Source organism: Alosa alosa, chromosome 8, assembly GCF_017589495.1.
Source record: "Alosa alosa isolate M-15738 ecotype Scorff River chromosome 8, AALO_Geno_1.1, whole genome shotgun sequence".
NCBI lineage: Eukaryota > Metazoa > Chordata > Actinopteri > Clupeiformes > Clupeidae > Alosa > Alosa alosa.
Genome location: NC_063196.1, coordinates 12,611,853 through 12,633,773, shown reverse-complemented (window position 1 = coordinate 12,633,773; position 21,921 = coordinate 12,611,853). Strand labels below are relative to the sequence as shown.

General features: G+C 40.4%; 1 protein-coding gene across 4 annotated transcripts; it reads right to left on the bottom strand.

Moving 5' to 3' along the window:
* Window positions 1–1,094: 1,094 nt before the first annotated feature.
* On the bottom strand, window positions 1,095–21,339 carry capn3b (calpain 3b). 4 transcript variants are annotated; one of them, XM_048251009.1, is made up of 22 exons: window positions 20,873–21,339; window positions 13,960–14,029; window positions 11,369–11,487; window positions 11,116–11,249; window positions 10,383–10,551; window positions 10,039–10,122; window positions 9,786–9,949; window positions 9,311–9,471; window positions 8,864–9,033; window positions 8,437–8,448; window positions 7,797–8,005; window positions 7,497–7,533; window positions 7,145–7,168; window positions 5,458–5,487; window positions 4,906–4,983; window positions 3,997–4,054; window positions 3,792–3,856; window positions 3,314–3,382; window positions 3,030–3,108; window positions 2,588–2,704; window positions 2,298–2,356; window positions 1,095–2,126 (listed from the first exon to the last, which is right to left on the bottom strand). In XM_048251009.1, the coding sequence occupies exons 1-22, from the start codon at window positions 21,203–21,205 to the stop codon at window positions 2,100–2,102; spliced, it is 2,268 nt and encodes a 755-aa protein (XP_048106966.1). In that variant the 5' UTR covers window positions 21,206–21,339; the 3' UTR covers window positions 1,095–2,099. The 4 variants fall into 4 exon arrangements, with proteins under 4 accessions (XP_048106966.1, XP_048106969.1, XP_048106968.1 ...); XM_048251012.1 differs by lacking the exon at window positions 4,906–4,983; XM_048251011.1 differs by lacking the exon at window positions 5,458–5,487.
* Between the last annotated feature and the right edge of the window lie 582 nt (window positions 21,340–21,921).

Here is a 21,921-nt window from a genome sequence, read left to right as displayed (position 1 = left end):
AGAGTATTTGCTATCCTCAATCAGTATTGTTTTTAGTCAAGTGCCACTGCTTGGGGATGCACACATGAAAAGCTTGCTAGAGATAAATTTGAAGAAAAAATGTCCTTGTTGCATAAAAATATTCATATTTATGATACAGGATTTGTCATAAATCCTGAAGTTCCTTATATTGGGGCTTCCCGCAGATGGAATAATGTCCTGTGACTGTTGTGGTGTCAGTGTTCTAGAGATAAAATGTCCTTTTTACAAAAGGCATGACAACATAATTGATGCATGTCAGGAAAAAAAGTTCTGTTTGAATGAGGGAGATGGTAAAATCAAGCTGGACCCCAAACATGCATATTATTATCAAGTGCAAACACAACTAGGTGTATGCAAATGCAGAATTGCACATTTTGTTGTTTGGACTGAGAATGACTTCATGAGGAGATCTACAGTATTTTGATGAGTCATTCTGGATCCGAATTACCCAGAAATCCCACCATATCTTTCTGAATGCTGTGTTACCAGAGCTTGTTGGGAAGTTCTTTTCACAACTGCCAAATGCAGAGTCTCAAGGCCTGCAAAGCAATTCCTCTATTCCAGAATCACTTTACTCTGATGCTGGAAAGGCACAACTAGGATTGCCCTCTGCCGATACTGAAAATACTTGGTGCTACTGTAAACAAGCTGAGTTTGGTAAAATGATAGCATGTGACAATCTTGACTGTCCTATAAATTGGTTTCACAATTCATGTGTTGGAGTAAAAATGTTCCCCAAAACATAGCTGGTTTTGTCCAGATTGTAGGAAACTCTGCAGTTTCAGCCCAAAAAAAAAATGAAGTGATATTTTCACTTTGAATTCTTGTCCTTATGTACTTGACATGCATTTTTAAATATAATATAAAAATAAAATATAATAAGTTCTGATTTTTAACCTTATTCTTATAACTTATATGATTACTGACTGTATTGCTAGTATCTAAATCATATATTCTTATGAAAAAAAATTTAACATCGGACAACACTTAGCTTTATGTTTCATAAAGGTTATAAGTAAAATCTATGATTCTGACAAAATAACTGCAAACAATTTTGTCAATGTTTGAAAATGTGTAATTTTTCCACTTTATCATGAAATAAATTGGCAAAAGACTCTACATGAATTCTAACGCATGCTATTTGCCTCATATCCTCATATATAACAAGGACTTTTACTGTAAAGCTTCAAAAAGGCTATATAATTCAGTGCCTGATCAGAATACAGCCCCCTTGTGAATCAAGGTAGGGACTGAATGAGACACTATCTCAGACCTGGAAGAAGAGGTATGACATTAACTTTACAAACAGTCGTTTCACAGCATTTCTTAATTGTTGACAGTTATTGCATTCCATCCAAAGTGAATCCAAAACTGACTGGACAAATTAAGACAACCTGACAGCCCATATGGGTGTGTGCTACAGGCATTTTTTTTTTTTTTTACCATAATCAAAATAGAAATCCAATTGCATCACATTGCTATGGCACCCTCTGATGGTCAGGACAAGCTATATCACCAAAGCCTTTCTGTCCTCAACTTGGTGCACCACCTTATTATAGCTGTAACAAAGATCATTTAGAACACCTTCTGGCTTTATTAAGGTCAGTTGATGATTTATTGAATAATTACTTTTGAGTGAATTTTACCACATAACAAAATTAAAAATAGAAGGTGTATATTATAAGGCACATCCAATATCATACCATCTCTAATCATCAACCCATGGTATTTCCAATTCAACAGACCATGCAGGAGTTTTGAAGGAAATTGTTTGCGCATATAGGTACAGCAGTCAGCAATTCAGCTTCAGAGTACTGTTGTAGTTACCACGAGTGTCCTTTTAAAAACATCCAGTCCTTGCTTGAAGTGGCTTCACATATGACAGACAAATGACCAGAGAGCACCTGAATGTGACTCCTTCCTGAGATGGTGCTGTGCAAATACCTGATGGCAGGGACCCCACTGGGCCTTATTCACACCCACGTTGGTCATGTTTGAGGTTAGAAGAAATCTCCAGTTCTTTAGTGACCATTTAGCACCATTAGTGAAAAACACCATGTAGAGTCACTCTTCTTGGCCTAGGCATACATTGTCAGTTGGAGCCACTTGTGGAGTAAGTTGCATGTGTATGTGTGTGTGTGTGTGTGTGTGTGTGTGTGTGTGTGATGGGTTGTGGGGGGTGTGTGTGTGTGTGGGGGATGAGAGAAGTTAAAAAGTTAAATTGCAAATGTTGAAGAATGTATAAAGACTACCAGAAGACCATTCCACTCTCTTACCTCAAGAACACTGAGCCTTATCATGCCCTCGCCATCTTTGTCAAAGGCCTTAAATGCCCCTGTAGAGGAAAAAAAACAAGTTTATGCCATAATAACATCATAAAATATGAAAAACAAAACCATATTTACTATAAACATAACACAATTAATTGTTCTAGCAATGGTTAATTTGTATGACTTGTATGGATTATTGTGCCCGCTTCTATTTATCTGTTATCATTAGATTGCAATAAAAAAATTGCATTTTCCTATTTTGTAAGAAATTAGAGTACAGGGGACAATATACTCACGAAACATCCCCTCAAGCCGAACCAGACAGCAGATGTAACTGTCAAAGTCCAGCTCCATGTTCTCATCAGCATAACGCATTGTTATGATGTTATAGAGCTGGTTATTGAGGTGGAAGCCTAGGGGAACAAGAGATAGAAAGGTTCATCAAACTTCCATCAACCTTTCATAAAGTGGAATGAAAGGTGCAAACATTCAACGTCTGCATTCTATTTCTGCATGGGGGCATTTTGGAACAATTTGTCATAATCCGCAAATGTTTGAGATAATTTAATACAGGTTGCATACATATAATATGTCTACATAATACAACTCTGGGTGTGTGACATAAACAAGGGCATATCTGAATGATCGGCACCTGTCATTAGATGGTAGAGCAAGTTCACGACATGTAGTTCACAAGTGAGAGAAAGAAAAACAGAGTCCCCTATGAATTGGCCTGACCTGCATCTTCCACAGCATTCCTCATCTCAAAGCTCTTAATAGTGCCAGAATTATCCAGATCATATCGTTTGAAGATCACCTGTAAAAGAAAAAAAACAATACAGGGCATGAACCTCCCCTGAATCTCAGATGCTAATTTTTTTTTTTTTGGTTTGTTTACAGCCGAGAACATAGTGTTAATTTTTGACTGAGGGGAGTCCACACTCCAAACATTGCCTTCACCATCTAATATATTTCTCATAGATTGAATGAGGTCACATAGTAAAAGGCTCCTTGTGGGCTACCCGCCAATCTTTGATCTTGTTCCACAGGTGTTTGAACTCCTGAAAGTTGAGTTTACCGCTGCCGTCTGTCTGGAAAAACAGTTAAGGAGGACAAACACTAAATTGCACATACCACTGCTCCAAATATCATAGCAGAAGGGATACACTAATGTATTCATTAATCAGAGCTTACTCAGATCATTATTTCTTCCTTTTATATATATATATATATATATTTTCATTTTTTGGGGTTTTTTGCCTTTTATTTGGATAGGACAGTGAAGATTGACAGGGAGAGAGAGAGAGAGAGATGGGGATTGGGATATGACCACAGGTCGGATTCGAACCTGGGTCCCCGGGGGCACTTGGATACCCGTATATGGTATGACCAATTTGGCTGCTCACAACACGCTAATGATGGCATTCGTTTGTTAAGAAATGTTATGAAGTCCTACTAAAAGCAAACAAGTGCGGTTTTCTACTTTATTAGAAAGGATACATCCATCAGTGCAATCATACTCCTACAGCTCTCCAAGGTAAACTGTGTTGTCTTCAGCTCAATATCTGCAAGATGAGAGAAGTGGAATAGGACATAATGACCATGTTGGTAATGTAAGTAAAGTAAGAAAGGTTTATAACTGTACTTGACCCTTTCGAGGCTCAGGTCAAACTCAGGCTAAGTGTGGCAAGTACAGGTTACTCACGTCTAGTCACCACCCTGTTCAAGACACCTTTGAGCTCATTGGCACAAATCTCCATGTCCTTCAAAGAGATCAAGACAGCAGAGGGAAGCAGAGATAGCAAGAAGAGAGCAAGGGAAATATGAGAGGGGGAGAGAGAGAGAGAGAGAAATGTCAGGGGTTAACAGGGTCCCATCCATTAAATACTTTATATTCATTGCTGAACTGCTAAACTAAAACATCCTACAGGGACTGTCATTTGCTCAGTAGGGGTTGTATTTTGTAACCAGCTCTCAGTTTTGTAAATATGGACCTCACAGCATGTGAACATTCAATGTATGAGGAGCATGTGCATGGAGTATGAAACTACTGTGGACTACACTACCAGTCAAAAGTTTGAAGAAACTTAGAAATGTACTTTTCACTCGATTATAGACAGAATACCAGCTGAGATCATTTGCATTGTTTTTTTACTCAGGGCAGCAGTTTTTTAGATTACATTATGTGCTTACATAATTGCAAAAGGGTTCTGAGGGTTTTCTCAGTTAGCCTTTTAAAATGATATCAGATACGTAAACAGAATGTGTCTTTGCAACATTGGATGAATGGCTGCTGATAATGGGCAATGTAGATATTGCATTAAAGATCAGCCATTTCTTTCTACAACAGCCAAGAACCCTTTTGCAATTATAAGCACATAATGTGACAAAGCGTGACATGGTCTTAGCAGGGTTGTGTATTGATATGAGCTTTTTATCTCTTGCGAAAGACTATCTATTGAACCATATCCACACAAACACATGCATGCATGATTACACACACACACACACACACACACACACACACACACACACACACGCACACACACACACACGCACACACACACACAGAGAGAGAGAGAGAGATAAAGAGATAAAGAGAGAGAGAGTTTACTTCGCCAGCAATCTGTTGGTAGATGTATCTAAATTGCTTTTCCTCCTCAGTCTCTTCCTCCTCCTCAGGTTTGCCTGGCTACACAAGGATGGAAGGAGGACAAGGGGAGCATGATAAAAATGAGAAAAATTATGGATTTAGGGAAATAAACATAAAAGATGAATCAACGTATGTATGGATGAAAAGATACAAACTGAGAGCATGACAGTCACAGGACAGAGCAACAGTGTATGAGACAGGGTGGATTTGAGAAGGGAGGGGCAGGTTTAGCAGGGAGAGCATACAATAAGCAGAGGCTAGACAAAAAACAGCCACTGCCCTTCTCAGCATGATGGTTGACACACTGTAATAACAGACTGATTACAGTGATTTGCTTGTTTCACTCTGAAAAGCTGGTAAAGCTGGATGATCAAAAGCACTCTACATGGATTTCTTCCTATTTTATAACAAGACAACATGTTAGCAGTTTACTGGCAGTAAACTACAAGCGTGTTAAGAATATTAGCACACTGTGATTATGGTTATCCATGGCACCGCATTGCATGCAACTACCTTGACTTTCTTTTTCTTGTCAGTTTCTGTCTGTTGGATGAATGAAATAAAATGGAAGACTTGAAAAATTACCATGGTGGTGGTATGAGCAAAAATGACAGACAGAGAGGGTCTCCTGCAGTTCCACTGCAGTTTGACCTTCTCTAAAATGATAGTGCATTAGTGTAGAAGTTTAGGCTGGGTGAACCCAGCCTGCTCTGCCGGCGATTTCTTTTTCGCCCTGCAGCTCAGGCTGGAAAGCTGTGCATCTTTTTCTGCTGCTTCCGTTAACATTTTGCCGGGACCAATCACATGCTGGCTTATCCACCTGGCGCGCTATTGGCAGGTTTAAAACGATGACGATAGCGGGAGAGCCTGGAGTTTTCGTGTCCTCTTGTGCAGTAGAAAATACATAGCGGACTCCCCAGACCAATGTTCAATCTTAAAAGATTGAGCTTGGTCTGGGGAAAGCCAAGCCAGACTAGTAGTTCATAACAACACTTTTATCATTGTGCTGTGATTGTCCCTATCCAACCACTGGATGGTCCCACAGGAGATAATTTGTCCTCTTAATGGTCTCTGCAGTAATTGTACATGAGTGGGGTCAATTTATGACCAGGGGATACACCACTAACACACAGCTAGTGTATAGTGATATGGATATAGGCTAGATCAATGTTTGTTAACCGGGACCCAAAAGTAGGTCGTGGAATGTGGTAAAAAAAAGAAAAAGAAAAAGAATCACCCATTTAAAATGCTATCAGATCTAATGTCAGACCTTTTAGTTTGATATACTTTATTTATATGCCAGTCATTGCCATCAATATAGACAATGTTTATGTAACAGGTCATATTAGACGTAATTTTAGCGATAAATATGGCAAAACGACCCTGCATATTATATTTGAAGTATGGATTCACCTGTTGAGGACAAAAAGAGATAGAAACCCCAATGTGTGGTGTGCATTGAATTGCTGGCAAATTAGAACCATCAAAACTAAAATGGCACATGGAAACAAAACACCCTTTTGTCAAAGACAAACTTGTCAAGCACGTTGAAAGGTGACTCAGGAGTGGTCAAGGACTTTGCAAATGTGCCTATGATTTGATACACTGTATTTATCAGTTGGCTTAAGCTAAAATATGGGATGTGACTTAATGACCATGGTAAATTGGGGGTCCTAAGGCCAGACCAGTTAAGAAACACTGGGCTAGATGGAGTCCTGGCTGCAATAAGAATATTCCACAAGCTGTGTATTAGTGGACTGCATCCCCTAGTCATAAATAGACCCCACTCATGAAACATTACAGGGTTCCGATGCAAAACCAAAACAGATGCCAAAACAGAAATATATTTATATAATTATTTTTAAATGTAATATCAGCCACACTGTTGTTGAGTTGTGTTGATTTTTTTTATATTAAAAAACAAACTTGGATGAATAAAAACAACATGATTTTTACACGTTTGTGAAAGTGGACTTTTTACACCTGAACCTTTTGTATGTTTATATTAGGTCAATCCATAAAGCATTCCGTTTTCCTAACAAGAAAATAAGAAAACAGAGGACAAAACAACTTCATTGTAACATATCTATAACATTTTAGATCCAAAATTCTATAATTACAAGTAGTACAAATTTTCATAAATGCCTGTGACCTGACACCAAAAGTACAATTATCTCAGTTCAACTTGTTTAAATCTTACCTTGAGCTTCTTCTTTATGTCCTTCTGCAAATAATTATAGGACCAAAGTCAGTAATTGCATTTTAGAACTATCTATTTCATCAGCAGTAAAAGTTATGATGTGACTTATTGAAGCAGGATGTCTGTCAAGTAAACATATTAACACTTCAAACATATTGAAACATCTTAACACTTCAATTTATACCTGCACATGTAAGTAAGTCTTTCATTAGCATGCCAGTAACACTCAGCTCACAAAAGTAATAACTTAAAGCAATGTCTTGAAAACGGTATCTCATCCATAAAATATCTACAAAGTCTTGACATATAACCGTGTGAAGACACATAAGCAGAATCATGTCAGGTGGTGTACCTCAGGTTCATCAGCCTCGTTCGCTCCCTCAATCATCCTAGAGAAAAGCAGAGGTCAGTGTTCAGTGGTCAGTGGTCAGTGTTCTCTCTCTGCTTACAGACAGAGATCAGAGACTGTGATCAGCCTATTCTCAACAAATTCACAAAATATTATTGGTAGGATCGACCCATTAAATTCATAGTAATATGTTAATAATATAATAATTCATATTTTATTATATTTCCATTTATATTATATTTATAGATAAAACATAATATAATAATTGTATAGATCATCCCCCAGCCCACCCCCATAACTCACTCTGATGTGCTCTTCTTTTCTGTGAAGATCCGCAAAATGAACTCGCTCTCCTTGTGGGGGTCAAAGGTCGAGGGCACAATGACGTACTCGCCTGGCATCAGCCGCACACGCTCAGTCACCTCCCGGAGGTTGACGTAGGACTTGCTCTTAGCCACCGAGCTGTTGTACAGGAAGAAGTCCTTGGACAGAGGCTTGTTACTGCCATGGAGCTGGACCAGAGATAAACAACAGCAGCACCACAGACATTATCCTGCTTAGATATTTCTGGAAAACCAATCTACTTAGTTCATTTTGATTACAAATTGTACACTAACAACAATGACACTGTTCATTCGAGTCTTTGAGAGAACCCTCGACTTTGTAGTGATGCTCCCTGTAGCATTTCCATTAGATAGATAGATAGATAGATAGATAGATAGATAGATAGATAGATAGATAGATAGACACTTTATTGATCCCCAAGGGGAAATTCAAAAATTAATTAAATGCATCAAAAATTGCAACATGCTCATCTACCTGTACTAACATGTACTAACATGTACAGAAAACTGCAGTACAGAAGTGTGGTACAAAGGGGACAGGCATCTGCAGGGACAGCCCAATTAGTACCCCAGCATGAGTCTAATAGATGTAGGCTTACCTCCTTTGGAACCTTGAGAAAGGAATAAGAAAAGGACATAATCAACAATATGACAAGACACATCAACAAGATCATTTAGAGTAAAATGAGTCGTGAACAGCAATGAAAATTTAAGCAAATTAGCTGCATCTCACTGACGAGTATGATGATCATTTAATGTGCACAACAATAACAATAACAACAACTTGCATTTACATAGCTCTTTACCAAGGCACCCAAAGCATTTATCAGTGTGGGGGGAGCCTCACTAACCACCACCAATATGTAACACCTGCAGTCACCACACACCAGCTTAAGGTGAAGAGAGAGGGAATGAATGAATGAGCCAATTACAGAGGGATGATTAGGGCCCTAGATTGAATAAGCCAGGTTGGGAATGTGGAATATGTGTGGGCCCCTGAGAGCTCTGTTTATAAAAAGTAGGCACCTTGTAGATGAAGAAGCCGATGGTGTGGAGGACCGCCCCCAGGTGGCGCTCTTTCCGCCGGCCCTTCTGCATGAGGGCTATGACAACACTGCAATCCCTCTCTCCATCCTCTGGGTCATCGTCCTCCTCCAGGAGACAGATGCGGTACTGAGGATTCGTCCAAAATGTGTCTGTCAAAATCAATAGTTTGTCCAACTAAAATATGAGGAAAAAACTTTGAGTCCAAGGTTGTGGTCAACACAGTGCAATACTGCCAAATGCAATATTGCACACATACTATGGGCCTTAAGTGGGCAAAGGGCCAAATCTGTCAACAAGTAAAGTTCTTGTGCATGAGCTATAGCTATCGTGTTGCATTTGTAAGTAGAAGTAGCACGACACCAATTGCCTTATTAAGTTACATAAATGTCCAGAAATAGAACAGGCTGCATGTGTGTTGGATCTCACCTGGGTAGTTCCGGCAACCCCCAGCCGAGCAGCCCTTTACCCAGCGGCCCTCATTGACAGTCACCTTCCAGTTGCTGGTGCTGTCATCCTGAAGTGTGTCAGGGGTCAGGTTACAGATCTCCAGCTTGGTGAAATGATTCTGGAAGTTCAGAAAAGACATCCTAAAAGGTGGGAAAGAGAGAGTAGGGAGGGAAAGAAAGAGAGAGAGAGAGAGAGAGAGAGAGAGAGAGAGAGAGAGAGAGAGAGAGAGAGAGGTAAGATGAACATAGTCACAATTAAAACTAGATCCTCAAAATGTGGAAGAGGGCTGTGATTGAGGGTGCTTGGTCAAGTAGGTTAATTTGAGATCACTTCCTAAATGTGTGCATGGCTTAATGTCTAACACCAAATAGCACAAAGATTTCACATGAAAATCAGACCCTGACGGTCTTCTGTACTGTTTGGTTACAGACAGGAGCAGGTCCTCTCTCCGTACCAAAACTCGCCCTGCTCAACTGGCTCCAGCCTTTTCTTGTCCTGCTCGGAGTGGGCGAGGGCTGTCCAGTCGTTTGACATGCACTTTGGGGAGGCAGCCATGCCCCAGGGGTCACGCAGGCGCACCAGGCGAATCCGGGTGTCCTTCAAGACCTTCTGGGGCCCCTGAGGAGCCAGACATGGCGATGTGAAGTCTCTAGTTAAACACAGAAGCGCTGGGGGAATTAAATAAATCAGCCACACAAATGTCTCACCTCTTCAACAGCGGTGATGGAGTAGGCATGTCCTTTTACTAAGCCACTGGAGGTTTTAGTCGTCTGTTCTCTTGCGACTACTTTCTGAGAATAATCAAGGGAAAGACACGTGGCAGGAAAGAGGAAAATATAAGGTAAAGTAAAAATAGCTACAAATTGACATTTCACAGATAACATTCAAGGTTCTTCTTGTAAGGGTTTAAAATCGGTCCGAATTACTACAAAGTGGTAAGATAATTCAAGTTTACCAAGATACTAAAGCTGGTCTGGGATTATGTTTTAGTATTGTATAAATGCACAGAGCTGACACACAATCATTTCCAGAGAGTTCTAGCACGACTCACATCTATGGAGCATCCCATGAGGGATCCTCTTTCCAGGGCCTTCCTCATGATCCGGAACAACTCCTTGGGCGCATCCTGGACCTCAAAGAACTCTGTCACGCCTCCGGTGAAGTCCTCCATGGCCTCCAGAGCATTACCTCCCTTCAGGGCCTCATAGGAGCCGTGCAGCCTGGGAACGAACATACAGTAGTACAAGTGAAGAAAGGTTCTTCTGCATTGTGATGATGATAGGAAAATATATAGTATAAGTATATATACTCTTTTGATCCCGTGAGGGAAATTTGGTCTCTGCATTTATCCCAAATCTGTGAATTAGTGAAACACGCAGAGCACACAGTGAACACACAGTGAAGCACACCCGGAGCAGTGAGCTGCCTGCCACAGCGGCGCTCGGGGAGCAGTGAGGGGTTAGGTGCCTTGCTCAAGGGCACTTCAGCCGTGGGTGTGGGCATGGGAGAGCAGTGCCCAACCATTTCCACCCTACTGGGTCGGGGATCGAACCGGCAACCCTTCGGTTACAAGCCCGAAGCCCTAACCAGTAGGCCACGGCTGCCCCCAAATTAACTTTCAAACTCCTTTTACAGGACCATTATGGACCAAAATTAAAACCTTGAACTTCATGAAGATCCACTCAAAACAATTGAATGTGAAATGCAGAAGCTTTAAAATCGTGTAATAACAATATCTATAATGTGTGAAGGAAAAGCACAAGGATAACACTGAGTTCACTCACTTGGCATACGCCTTCTCCAGGAGAGCGCTCCAGAACTCATTCTTCTTCCCAGAACTTGTGAAGACCAGCTGGTTGTTGCACGTTGGGATGCGGTCATCCACCACAACGTCAACCCATTCCCCATAACGCCAGAACTGCACATTAAACACCAAACAATTACTACCACTCACCAAGCAATTAAAGATTTTCATAGTGTTCAGATTCAGAAAGTATGTGATGTTATTGGATAAGTTGTCATTGGCAAGTTGGATACCTGGAAGTGGAAGATCCCAGCATAGTTTTCTGTAAAGCTCTGATCTGGTGGGATGACCTTATACAGCAGTTTCTCATTCAGCGTCAGGCAAGCAATGGCTGCAAGAAGCCAGCAGTCCCCTGTAGGGGGAGCCAGGGAGGTTAATAATGCTTTACCTTCAACAGAAAAAAGTTTCTTTTTTTTTAACTGTGCACAAATGTAGAATCCCCATTTCACCATGGACCAAAACTCCTGGAAAACTAGATTTACTAATTTAATGTAAGATAAGATGTTAGGGATTCATCTTGTTAGGCATGGTATATTCACATCCTCTTGTTTCAAGACAAACAGTGATCAGACCATGATTCTCTTTCTTTCTGGCTATGCTTAATTATTGCCTCAGCTTCAAAAGTCATGAGCGAGTATGTGACTATGAACACACTTGTTCATTATTTTCATATAAGTTGATATTGACAGCATCAGTGTTATGACCTGAGACATTGAAACAAAAACAAACCAGAGCGGAACATGAATTCTGGTCCAACAGCTCTTCTGAGGATTTGGGAGTTCTTTGAGAGGATATGCAAATTTGGAAGCCGATTCAGAACAAAGCTGGTCTTTGCGCCAACACTAATTAGAAAGGGAAAAACAAGATCTGTGTCACATGCAGTGTGAAAAATATCGGATTTCTGTCACTTCCGCCATGTGGTGTGACTGTGGCCATTCACAGCTCCCCTTAAAAGTCTTTCTGTGGACACAGGCTTCAGAGCACTTCAAGACAGGTGTGTGTTCTGCTGTGCATCAGCTCTCAACACCCCCACTCCACCCCACCCCCCTTTCCAACTGTTCTGAGAACGATCAGTCCGTCAACAGTTGTTCTGGTGTTGTGGTTACACACAAACCCCTCCCTCTAACAATCACACACACGCACACACACACACACACACACACACACACACACGTCTCTGCTTTGCTGTTCGGCCTAAGACTTGCCAGAGTGGTCAGGCCACTGATCCATGTGGGAGAGCCAACATGTCACTCACTCCAGAGTCCTTTGCTGTGTGTGTCGCCTGGTGCTCGGCTCAAGAGGGGTTTCAGGGGGAATCTGATTGGACCGAGTCCAGCTTCTCAGGTTCCTGTGGATCTGTCCATCAAAGCCAACCAACATCACCCCCAATTGGCCCCTCGAATCCATCTGTCCTCGCTCTCTCTCTGTCTTACTTTTTGTTACTGTGGTTACTGTGGTTTCACTCTCTCTGTCTCTGTCTGGCCCATGAATGATATGAATTCTATATTGTGTCAAGAACAATTTACCTTGTACGGTAGAGGTGCAGTAAACAATCCTAATCAAATACACATTTGTCAAATGCAGCGCATTGTTCCACTAACTGGCTGTTCAGAGTGTTTGCACTCATCAACTCAGGTGTTCATATGCAGTTCTGGTTCGGTAAATGGGAGAGACTGTATACTATTTAACTCATTGAATGCCAAGCTGTTTTCGAAAGCTTTGTCCTAGAGTGCCAGCAATCTAGACCATTGTTGATGATTTTTGTACAGCCACAGCATATTCTGTGTTATAGCTATGAACACATACAATGGCTCGTTTAAAAGGTGAGACTTTAAGCTCTCAGTGGGTGCAAACCGTGTATTTCTACACGCCTCTGTTCCTGAGAAATCCCAAGCTAAACAGTGGCTAGTTTTCATCAAAATTCGCTGTTTTTTTCTAGAAATGGAGATATAACGTCTTTCATGAAATATGAAGTGTTGTCTGTAAACTTTCCGGGAAGTGATCAGCGAGACCTGGCGAGACTGCCACCTAGTGATAGACCCACGAAAATGGCCTGGTTTTCAGCTGACGTGCATGCGTCACTGATTCGACCCAAAGCGGAAACCGAGTTATGATAAAATGTCCAGATAAAATGTCCAGATTCTGCGTTTTCATGAGTTTTCGATTGACATATATTTCATTTCCATTCATCACAGAGTTCCCAAAATCACATATAAGGTGTGTTAGAGTGTCTAATTTCGTTTTTTTTTTATTTATTTTTTTTAAAAAGCTAAAAACGTAATATTACGTTTTTGGCACTCAACGCATGGGAAGGAAAAACGTAATATTATGTTTTTGGCACTCAATGAGTTAACATGCTATAAACAACTCCAGCCTATCAACAGTATCAGGAGCACAAAAGAGAAACCAAATCTTTAACTGAAACTGTATTTTAACAGTAAAAGTATAGTATAGTATAGTTAAAGGAACCATTATGTAAGATTGTGGCCAAACTGTACTGCAACCACTTTCAAATTACTAGAGCGGTGTATCCCCTCCCCCTCCCCCCTGACTCGAGGTTGCCAACCCGGATGCCGAAACACTACTGACTTCGTGATTAGTAGATAGGTGGAGGGTGGCGCGTCAGGCCAAAACACAACATGACAAAACACAACATCAACATCAGTTGAGGGCTGATTTTTGAAATGAACATGATTTATGATCTGTCTATGACATATCAGAGCCATTTTTTGATTAATTGAAATAAATTTCTTACATATGGTTCCTTTAAATGTATATTTTGATTTTAGTTTACTCTTAAATCTTGATCATGAATTTGTCTTACCAAGGTCTCCTTGGCAGATGTCAGTTCGGTTTGCTCCGCCAATGATGAACTGGGGATTTTCACAGATTTCCTGTTTGATACAATCAGAGAGAAAGACAAAAACAGCTGTGATCTGAAACAGTCTGATCTCTGAGCCAGAGATGAGTTTCATGCAATATATTGTATTGATTCGGTATTGCCAATCACATCTCAAATGTATGTTCTTCTCTCATAATAATAAAAATGCAAAAATATATAAAAATGGCCATAATGTGCTATAGAACGTGCTATGGACTGGCAACTTCTTGTAACTGGTGACAGGCTTGGGGAACTCTGTCAGCTAGCCTCTCCAGACCCCCACTCTGACACATAAAGCCACATGCTGCTGAAGAGCTTAACCACTGTGTGGGAAGAATCTCCTATGAACAGTTATTTGAAGTGTTATGACAGACAGTAGCCTACATCAGATGTGAATTTGGTGACAATTTCCCAGGATTACCTGACCAAATAGATGCACCGATTGCACAGGGAATCATTTGGGCAGATGCGTCAGTCCAGCATGACCCTCTGCCCAATGAGGTTATCAGTCATTATCACTGCTCGGGTGGAATTTGACACATGACTTGCACATTGCTGCCCTATTCTATAAAACCTGAGCTCCTGCTGGACCAGGGCCACATGCGTTTGGACAGCATGTGATTCTGATTTTGCAGACCTCAGCTGTATGGGGCAGGACATCACCCTTGACCACCCTGTTGATGAATTGAAGTAAAATGGGGGGGGGGGGGGGATGTTGGAAGGGGCAATAGCTATAATAATAGCAACATAATGTTATAATAATAGTTTTATGACCGATGACAAATGTAATTTATAAAGATGAACATCTTAGACATTCATCATTGCTATGATCCTATCATGATTTTCCTCTAAATATGATGAAATACATATTTATTGGTTAGACGTAGCCTACACTACTTAATGAAGCTTTACAAGTCAAACCAACTATTTTAAGATATGATGAAATCCAACTGAAATCCCATCTCCAGACAACAGAGAGGAAACAGCCGAGCCAGTCATCCCAGTCATGTTAACAATGTATACTCAGAGGGTAAACAGCATACTGCTATGATACACATACAACCCTGACTGTAAAAGCGCAGCATGGGTCCTATTGCAGATGTGATACTTAAGCCCTGTGGAAATGGCACCCGTAAATCAGAGATGATACTGCCAGATTTATATATCTAATGTGCCCTAAGCATACCAATATCACATCTCCAGCAATGCCTTTAAGACTTTGTGGTTTGATTTTATGCTTGGGTGCTTAATTGTATAATGCTGTAATAAGTCTAAACTACTTTGGCCTCTTAATTATGGCAACAGATAATTCTGTCACATATAATGTAGATGTTGACTCCTGTTTCTCTCAAAGCTGCTTGTGAAGTCTCATGACTGAAGTTCAATAAATGTGTTTAGATAACCACAGCTTTTTTGGAAGTGAAGAGGCATAATGCAGATGCGTATGTAGACATCCAGAGCATTGACAGCTGCTCCGTTCATGACCCTCGTGGCCTGCATGGCTAGTAGATTAATCTTTATGAGGTACCATTTATGGTGGCCAATGAACTTGACTAGAAGACTAGGAGGGCATGACTTCATATGGACAGAGTTGGCCTTCAATCTTGCACATGTCAGTCCTTATCCAAATAATTTCTGTTTCAACATTTGTACCCAACTTGAGAAAAAATAGCAATATCTATGAGCCTGGATCTAATTGAAAGAAAAACTAGAAAATGTAATTTCGAGGAAATTACCAGTGCATGAAAATATAAACATACTGTATATTAACATAAAATGCCAAACAAACTTTTATTTGTAAACAGTTGGCAGGAGTCATAGTTGATAACAACTGACAGTTGAAATGGCTGAACAGTTAAATAGTTGAGTAGTTTAAATAGTTAAATTATTTAATAGCGAATTATTGTAGTGAGGACATGTATTTTGAAACAGTTGTGGGCAGAGGAAATAGTAGTCTTAAGAAAGCCAGATTGTATGCTTAAAGCCTGAGACAGAGTATATAGTTTAAAAGTTGAATGTAGATAGTGTAATGGATGTTGATAGACAGAAAGTTGAATGGATGTTGATAGGCATATTGTTTAATGGATGTTGATGGGATAGTTTAATGGGTAGATGAGTGAATGGTTTGAAGAGGATGAATGGATAGAAAGTTGGATGGAATGTGCCTTATATCCTTGTAGAATGGAGATACACAGAGAGAGTTGGCCTAATTGAGCAGAAAGCAGTTGATACAGGTGCAATCAGTTTAACTAGCTTTTTGATGGGACCTAGTTGAGCAGCTGGAAGTTGATACAGGTGCAAATCAAGTTAATTAGCCCATTATGATGTCATAGTCCCCATACAAAGTCTATGGGGAAAAATAAGCTTGTTTTTTATTAATATCTCAAAAAGTGAAAAATACATTCCTCAAGTCTCCTTTTCAAGACCTACGTTACAAAGTTGGAACAAAGTTTCTACGTTAAACGGTTGAAGCTGAATTAGATGCAGAAATTTGGTGGGAAGAAGAAGAAGAAGAAGAAGAAGAAGAAGAAGAAGAAGACTTCGGATAACAGAACAGTGCATTTTCATGCACTGTAATATTCAGATTAATGGTGAAAGCTTAATTTACTAATCGAACTGATGCAAAATAACAGTGTAGTAAGGTCTGGAATTGTTTACATGACCGCCACGGTTGTGGTCATGCAGTGACAGCCATTACAAAAGGACTCCCTATAGACCCTTTCAACAATAAAAACAAAAACAATGCTTGAACGTTCTATTTGGTTCCCAATCTACTTCCTCTGCATTAAGATAACATATGGAATGTTAAAACGGAAGCCTTGTGGAGCCAACTATGATGCTGATAATGGAACTCTTTTATGGTCCGTGAGACTTAAAGGGAAAGGGGACTGATATTTAGCAGACACTTTTATCCAAAGTGGCTCAGGAGGTAGAGGAGTCGTCAAGCAACTGGAAAGTTGCCAGTTCGACCCCAACTCCTTCTGACCCTGTCGATGAGCAGGTGGGCGCCTTGCATGGCAGCCTCTGCCATCGGAATGGGTAAATGTGAGGCATAACACTATAAAGCGCTTTGGGTGCTCAGAGGAGTTGATAAAAGCGCTACAGTATATACATACAGTCCATTTACCATTTACTCCCGCTGCATCACTCTACCCACCTGATCTACTGTCAGGGAGAACAACTCCTGTGCTATTCTATGTTGCAATTATCCCAGAAGTTATGAAGGGATTTAAATGAAATGATTGGATAGCATTGTGGTGATTTAAATGAAATGATTGGATAGCAGTATGCTTTCTGAAACTGTACTGTTTCAATAAGTCCCACAGGGTTGTTTTGTTTAATGTGTAGGGTGTGTTTCATAAACAACATAGGTGACCATCTGGTAAAGAAATACTGACATTGGTCATTTGAACTGGACACAGATTCACAGCCAACAGAGAGAAGGTGGAGCATGTAGCATTAGCTGCTTGACACAAGTCCACATAAATGTCAGTCTCTCCTCCTTCACCATTTTTGTCCCAGAAATAAAATCATAAAGGGCTGTAGACTTTGACTTTTCCAAAATACACTGTATTTGCTTTATAAGTGTAAAGGGTACGGATGTTATCTTCAAGGAAAAATCATGGACCTACTTTAACCTTTACTTTTTGTGAAGGTTGAAAGACCTACGATCTCCTTATCATCATGCCAAAGTATTTCGAAGTAGTAAACCCCAAAATAAATGATCACCATGTATCACCATGTATCACCAAGACACAGCATTTGACCATGTATAGATATTTGGCTCTCTGTCATTCTAGTGTTAATTTCGTCAGACGAGACGAGAGGAAATATGTTCGTCAACAACCTTTTTTTTCATGACTAAGACGAGATGATGACGAGACGGCAGTAATGTCCTGAAACACTGACTAAGACTATCTTAAGATGCATTATTGTTGACTAAAAAAAAGCCGAGACTAAAATGTTTTGCATGAAATAAAAACTAAGATAAAATCTCTCTTCATTTTCATCTACAAAATGAGAAGACAGAATATCTAGCTGTTACGTTTTCAAAATATTCCGAATAAGTTCATACGCAACAGCTTTCCTGTAGGCTAGTCTACGTGCTGTTGCTGCAACCCTGTGGCTGCAACATGAAACTACATGGAACAAGAACACTGGAGATTTTTGCCAGAGTTAGCAAGCTAACTACCTAAGCTTTATGCCACAATGCTACATACCCAGAAGTTGAAGCTTTTCTCATACAAATTAACATCCCCCAGAATGTCCATACGAAAATGTTCACCATGTAATGTCAACTATTTAACTAGTTAGACTGATGATGCAAAGTTTGCTAGCAAGTAAGCTAATATGGAAAGTTCGCTAGCAAGTTAGCTATGGCTAAGATGAAGAGTCTGTTTGGGGAATGTGTTGTGTTTGACGTATATAAGCCATCTAGCGGAGGAGTAAAACATTAATACTTTGGTCTACGACAGTGTTTCTCAAACTTTTTCAGTTTCAGGACCATAAGTAACCCTAGCTAAAAAAAAAAGATTAGACCTACTTCAACAGTAGCCTATAATTAGTCTACACTATAGGCCTACTCACTGAACCACCTTGCTTATTGTCTTTGCACTTTGCTTATTGTGTGGATTCATACTGTATGATTTAAACTGGCATAGCTTACATAGACAGTGTTGCAGAACTGTTTTTACATACAAGTTGGTTCAATATTGTAAACCACTCATCTATATTATATTTTACCACGTCTGCTTTCGCGGACCACTTGGGATAACTTAGGACACTAGTGATTTCCTGACCACACTTTGAGAAACACTGGTCTCTGAATATGACAGTGGTCCAGTCGAATCTTTTACTGTCTATGGTCAAATCCCAGCCGAGCTATAACTGTAGCTCGACTTACCTGTGCATGTAAACATACTGACTGACAAAAAATCAGAATGAGTAATTATAACAGACGAGTAGCCCTGTGGACACACAATATTGTTGGAAAATTGAGATGTGTGAAACACTATTTGACTCAAATGGTAATCAGAAATAATTTGTTATAAAAAAAAGACTAAAATGTGTTGACTAAAACTGACTAAGACTAAGATACCTTTAGTTTTCTTTTGACTAAAACTAGACTAAAATGACGAGACTTTTAGTCGACTAAAACTTGACTAACAAAAATGATACTTGAATGACTAAATATGACAAAGACTAAAAAGGACATTTCGTCACAAGACTTAAGACTAAGACTAAATTAAAAATAGGTGACAAAATTAACACTATGTCATTCCTATATTTCCTTTCATTACATTTCAGGTCAGTGTTACTGTGACTTATCTGTAACACTACTGATGTAAAATGAGCCCTCATCCCAGATGGTTAAGCCATTTACTAACTACAGAGGCGTATTGCCCAAGTCATGGTATAGGTTTAATTTGTGGCATGAACAATAATGGCAGGAGTGCAAGTAAATGTGAACCAGCAAAACCTTTCATCTTCAAACCATCACAAGCAGAGATAATATTAATTTGCAATGTATTAACACGGTTATACAATCCATTAGAGAAATCAATTGCAGAGCAGTGCAATGCAGACAGTGCTAACAAATAACAACAATCAAGAAATTAAATCGTAACTAATTGAGACAGCACGGTAAAGGTACAGATACAAGGTGAACTTGATGTCACGTTGTTCCCGTTTTGCCAGGCAAATGCCATAACTTGAGTTCAACAATTGCGTTGAACTGTGAGTCACCCCCGTTTACCTCACATGGGCTGACCCTCATTCCCATCACATGGGGTGCTCCAGGGGGACCGTGGGTAGGCAGTGTCAGATCCTTGGCTCTGTGAAGCCGCAGAGCAGCTGGGCCATTTCTGAAAGATGCCCAGTTCAGAGGCCTAATTAGCCACTAAGTACAGGTCAAGAGGTTGTCGTCATCAGAGAGATATTAGCACATTTCTTAAAGATCAATGTGTCTCTGACATGGACTTTAATTAAGCTTCTTTTTAGTTCAAAGGATCAGTGGGTCTTTCGCTTGTAAGCAGCAGACCTCATTTCTTTCAAACAAGAAGTACTGAATCCAGAGAGCTCTGAATAGTCTTGTTTCATTCTCTCTCATAACATTCTCAGAACAAAGGCATAAAAGCATCCTCTCATAAAAAATATGTCTATAAACAAGAGGAGGCTTTAGTGGGCCTGTGTTAGGATCTATAAAATCCAACCCTCTGGCAACAGACTAATGTGAGCTCTCCAGAGGATCCGCTGTTAGTTCATGCCGGGCGCTGTTTGCAGAGTCCTCCCCGGCGCTGCGAGTCAGCTGTCTGAGATTTGAGAATGTGACAAATCTGTGCTATGCCCTAACAATCATGCTGCAGAATCACTTACTGTATGTCTGCATAAGCTTTCCACAGGAATTGATGTCATGAATGAAGAATTCCTGTAGAAGCTGATGACTGGCAAGTTGGTATAATGAAAAAAGTAAGTAGATGTTTTGAACAGCTGATGAACAGCACAGTGTTGAGTGCTTATCTTTCAGTTTGGATTTTGTCAGTTACCCTAAGAGCAAAAGCTACTCCTATTTCATCTTGCTCAGACATTGCCTTACATGCTAGGTTCTAAGATGGTCCTTGCACGGCCATGGCTTCTGTGAGTAGATAAACCAGTCAGGAAGAACTGTGGATATTTGTTTGTTTGTTTTTCCAACTTCCAACAACTGGCAAGAATGTAGACACCGGCATCATCAGCTCATCTCCTCAATACAGCTTCCAAAATATATCATTATTATCATAAATTGTCATTACCTAAGGATTTAGGCAATTTCAATGTAAATATATTTCCCTGCGTGTGTTTTATTTTTTGTACTTACTGATGGGCGTTTCCATACAATTTTAATTGGAGGCGGGCAGCTGTAGAATAGTGAGGAGTTGTTAGCAGGGAACAGGGGGTCCTCAAACACCACCTTCTTCTGGACGTACTTGTCTCTGAGCTCTAGGAAGTGCTTTAGCCGTGTGGCATTTTTCACAGCTTCGTTGCGGCTCAAGATGGCGGAATAGGTGTTAGCAGGGGATCCGCAGGTGGGGGCCACCAAGGTAGTCCCAACCAATGGGGCCGCGTGGGTCTGTTTCACAGTTTTGGTCGTCACTTTCTCTTGTTCTCTGCCCTTCTCCGTCCTCCTCTCTTCCCGCCTTGCTCCCTTCATGTTTGAGATCCAGGGATCACGAGAAATGCCAGCAGAGGAAGTGAAGAAGAAAGACTGAATTTTTAGCCACAAAATGAGATTGCCAAAGTGAGAGAAACTTTCTTTGCAATTTCCCGCTCCTCCTCCCTGTCAGTTCCTTTATATTGTGAGCTCACTTTCTCTCTCTCTCTCTCTCTCTCTCTCACTCACTCACATTCACATCACACACACACACACACACACACACACACACACACACACACACACACACACTCAAATCTGTCAAGTCTATATATAGACCTCTTGAAGTATTGGGCTATGGTGCTGGTGGAGGGGCTTGGGAAGGGATGTGGGTGGTGATGAGGTTGTGGTGGCTTCGCTGAGGGAGGTGTCATTTATTCCTTCCCCTCTCAACCCATCTGTCAGCTTCAAGTGTGTGGTTTGGCCTCTTGGATGGATACTGAGATGTGCATATTGTAATGCCTCGAGACAACAAGGTTCAAACCAAGCAGGTTTATTGGGTCAGGAGCAGGGAACACAGACAACAATACATGGCACATACAAGGGTAGTCAACAACACTCGTAAAGTACATGTAAAGCTTGGCCACACTCACACAGACAAAAAGGGTTACACGAAAGGCAGAACTAAAAGGGTAAAATGGGGTGAAAGGGTAAAATGAGGGTAAAATGCAGGACACCAAAACACAATAATAATTGATAAATAAAGGCTAATACAG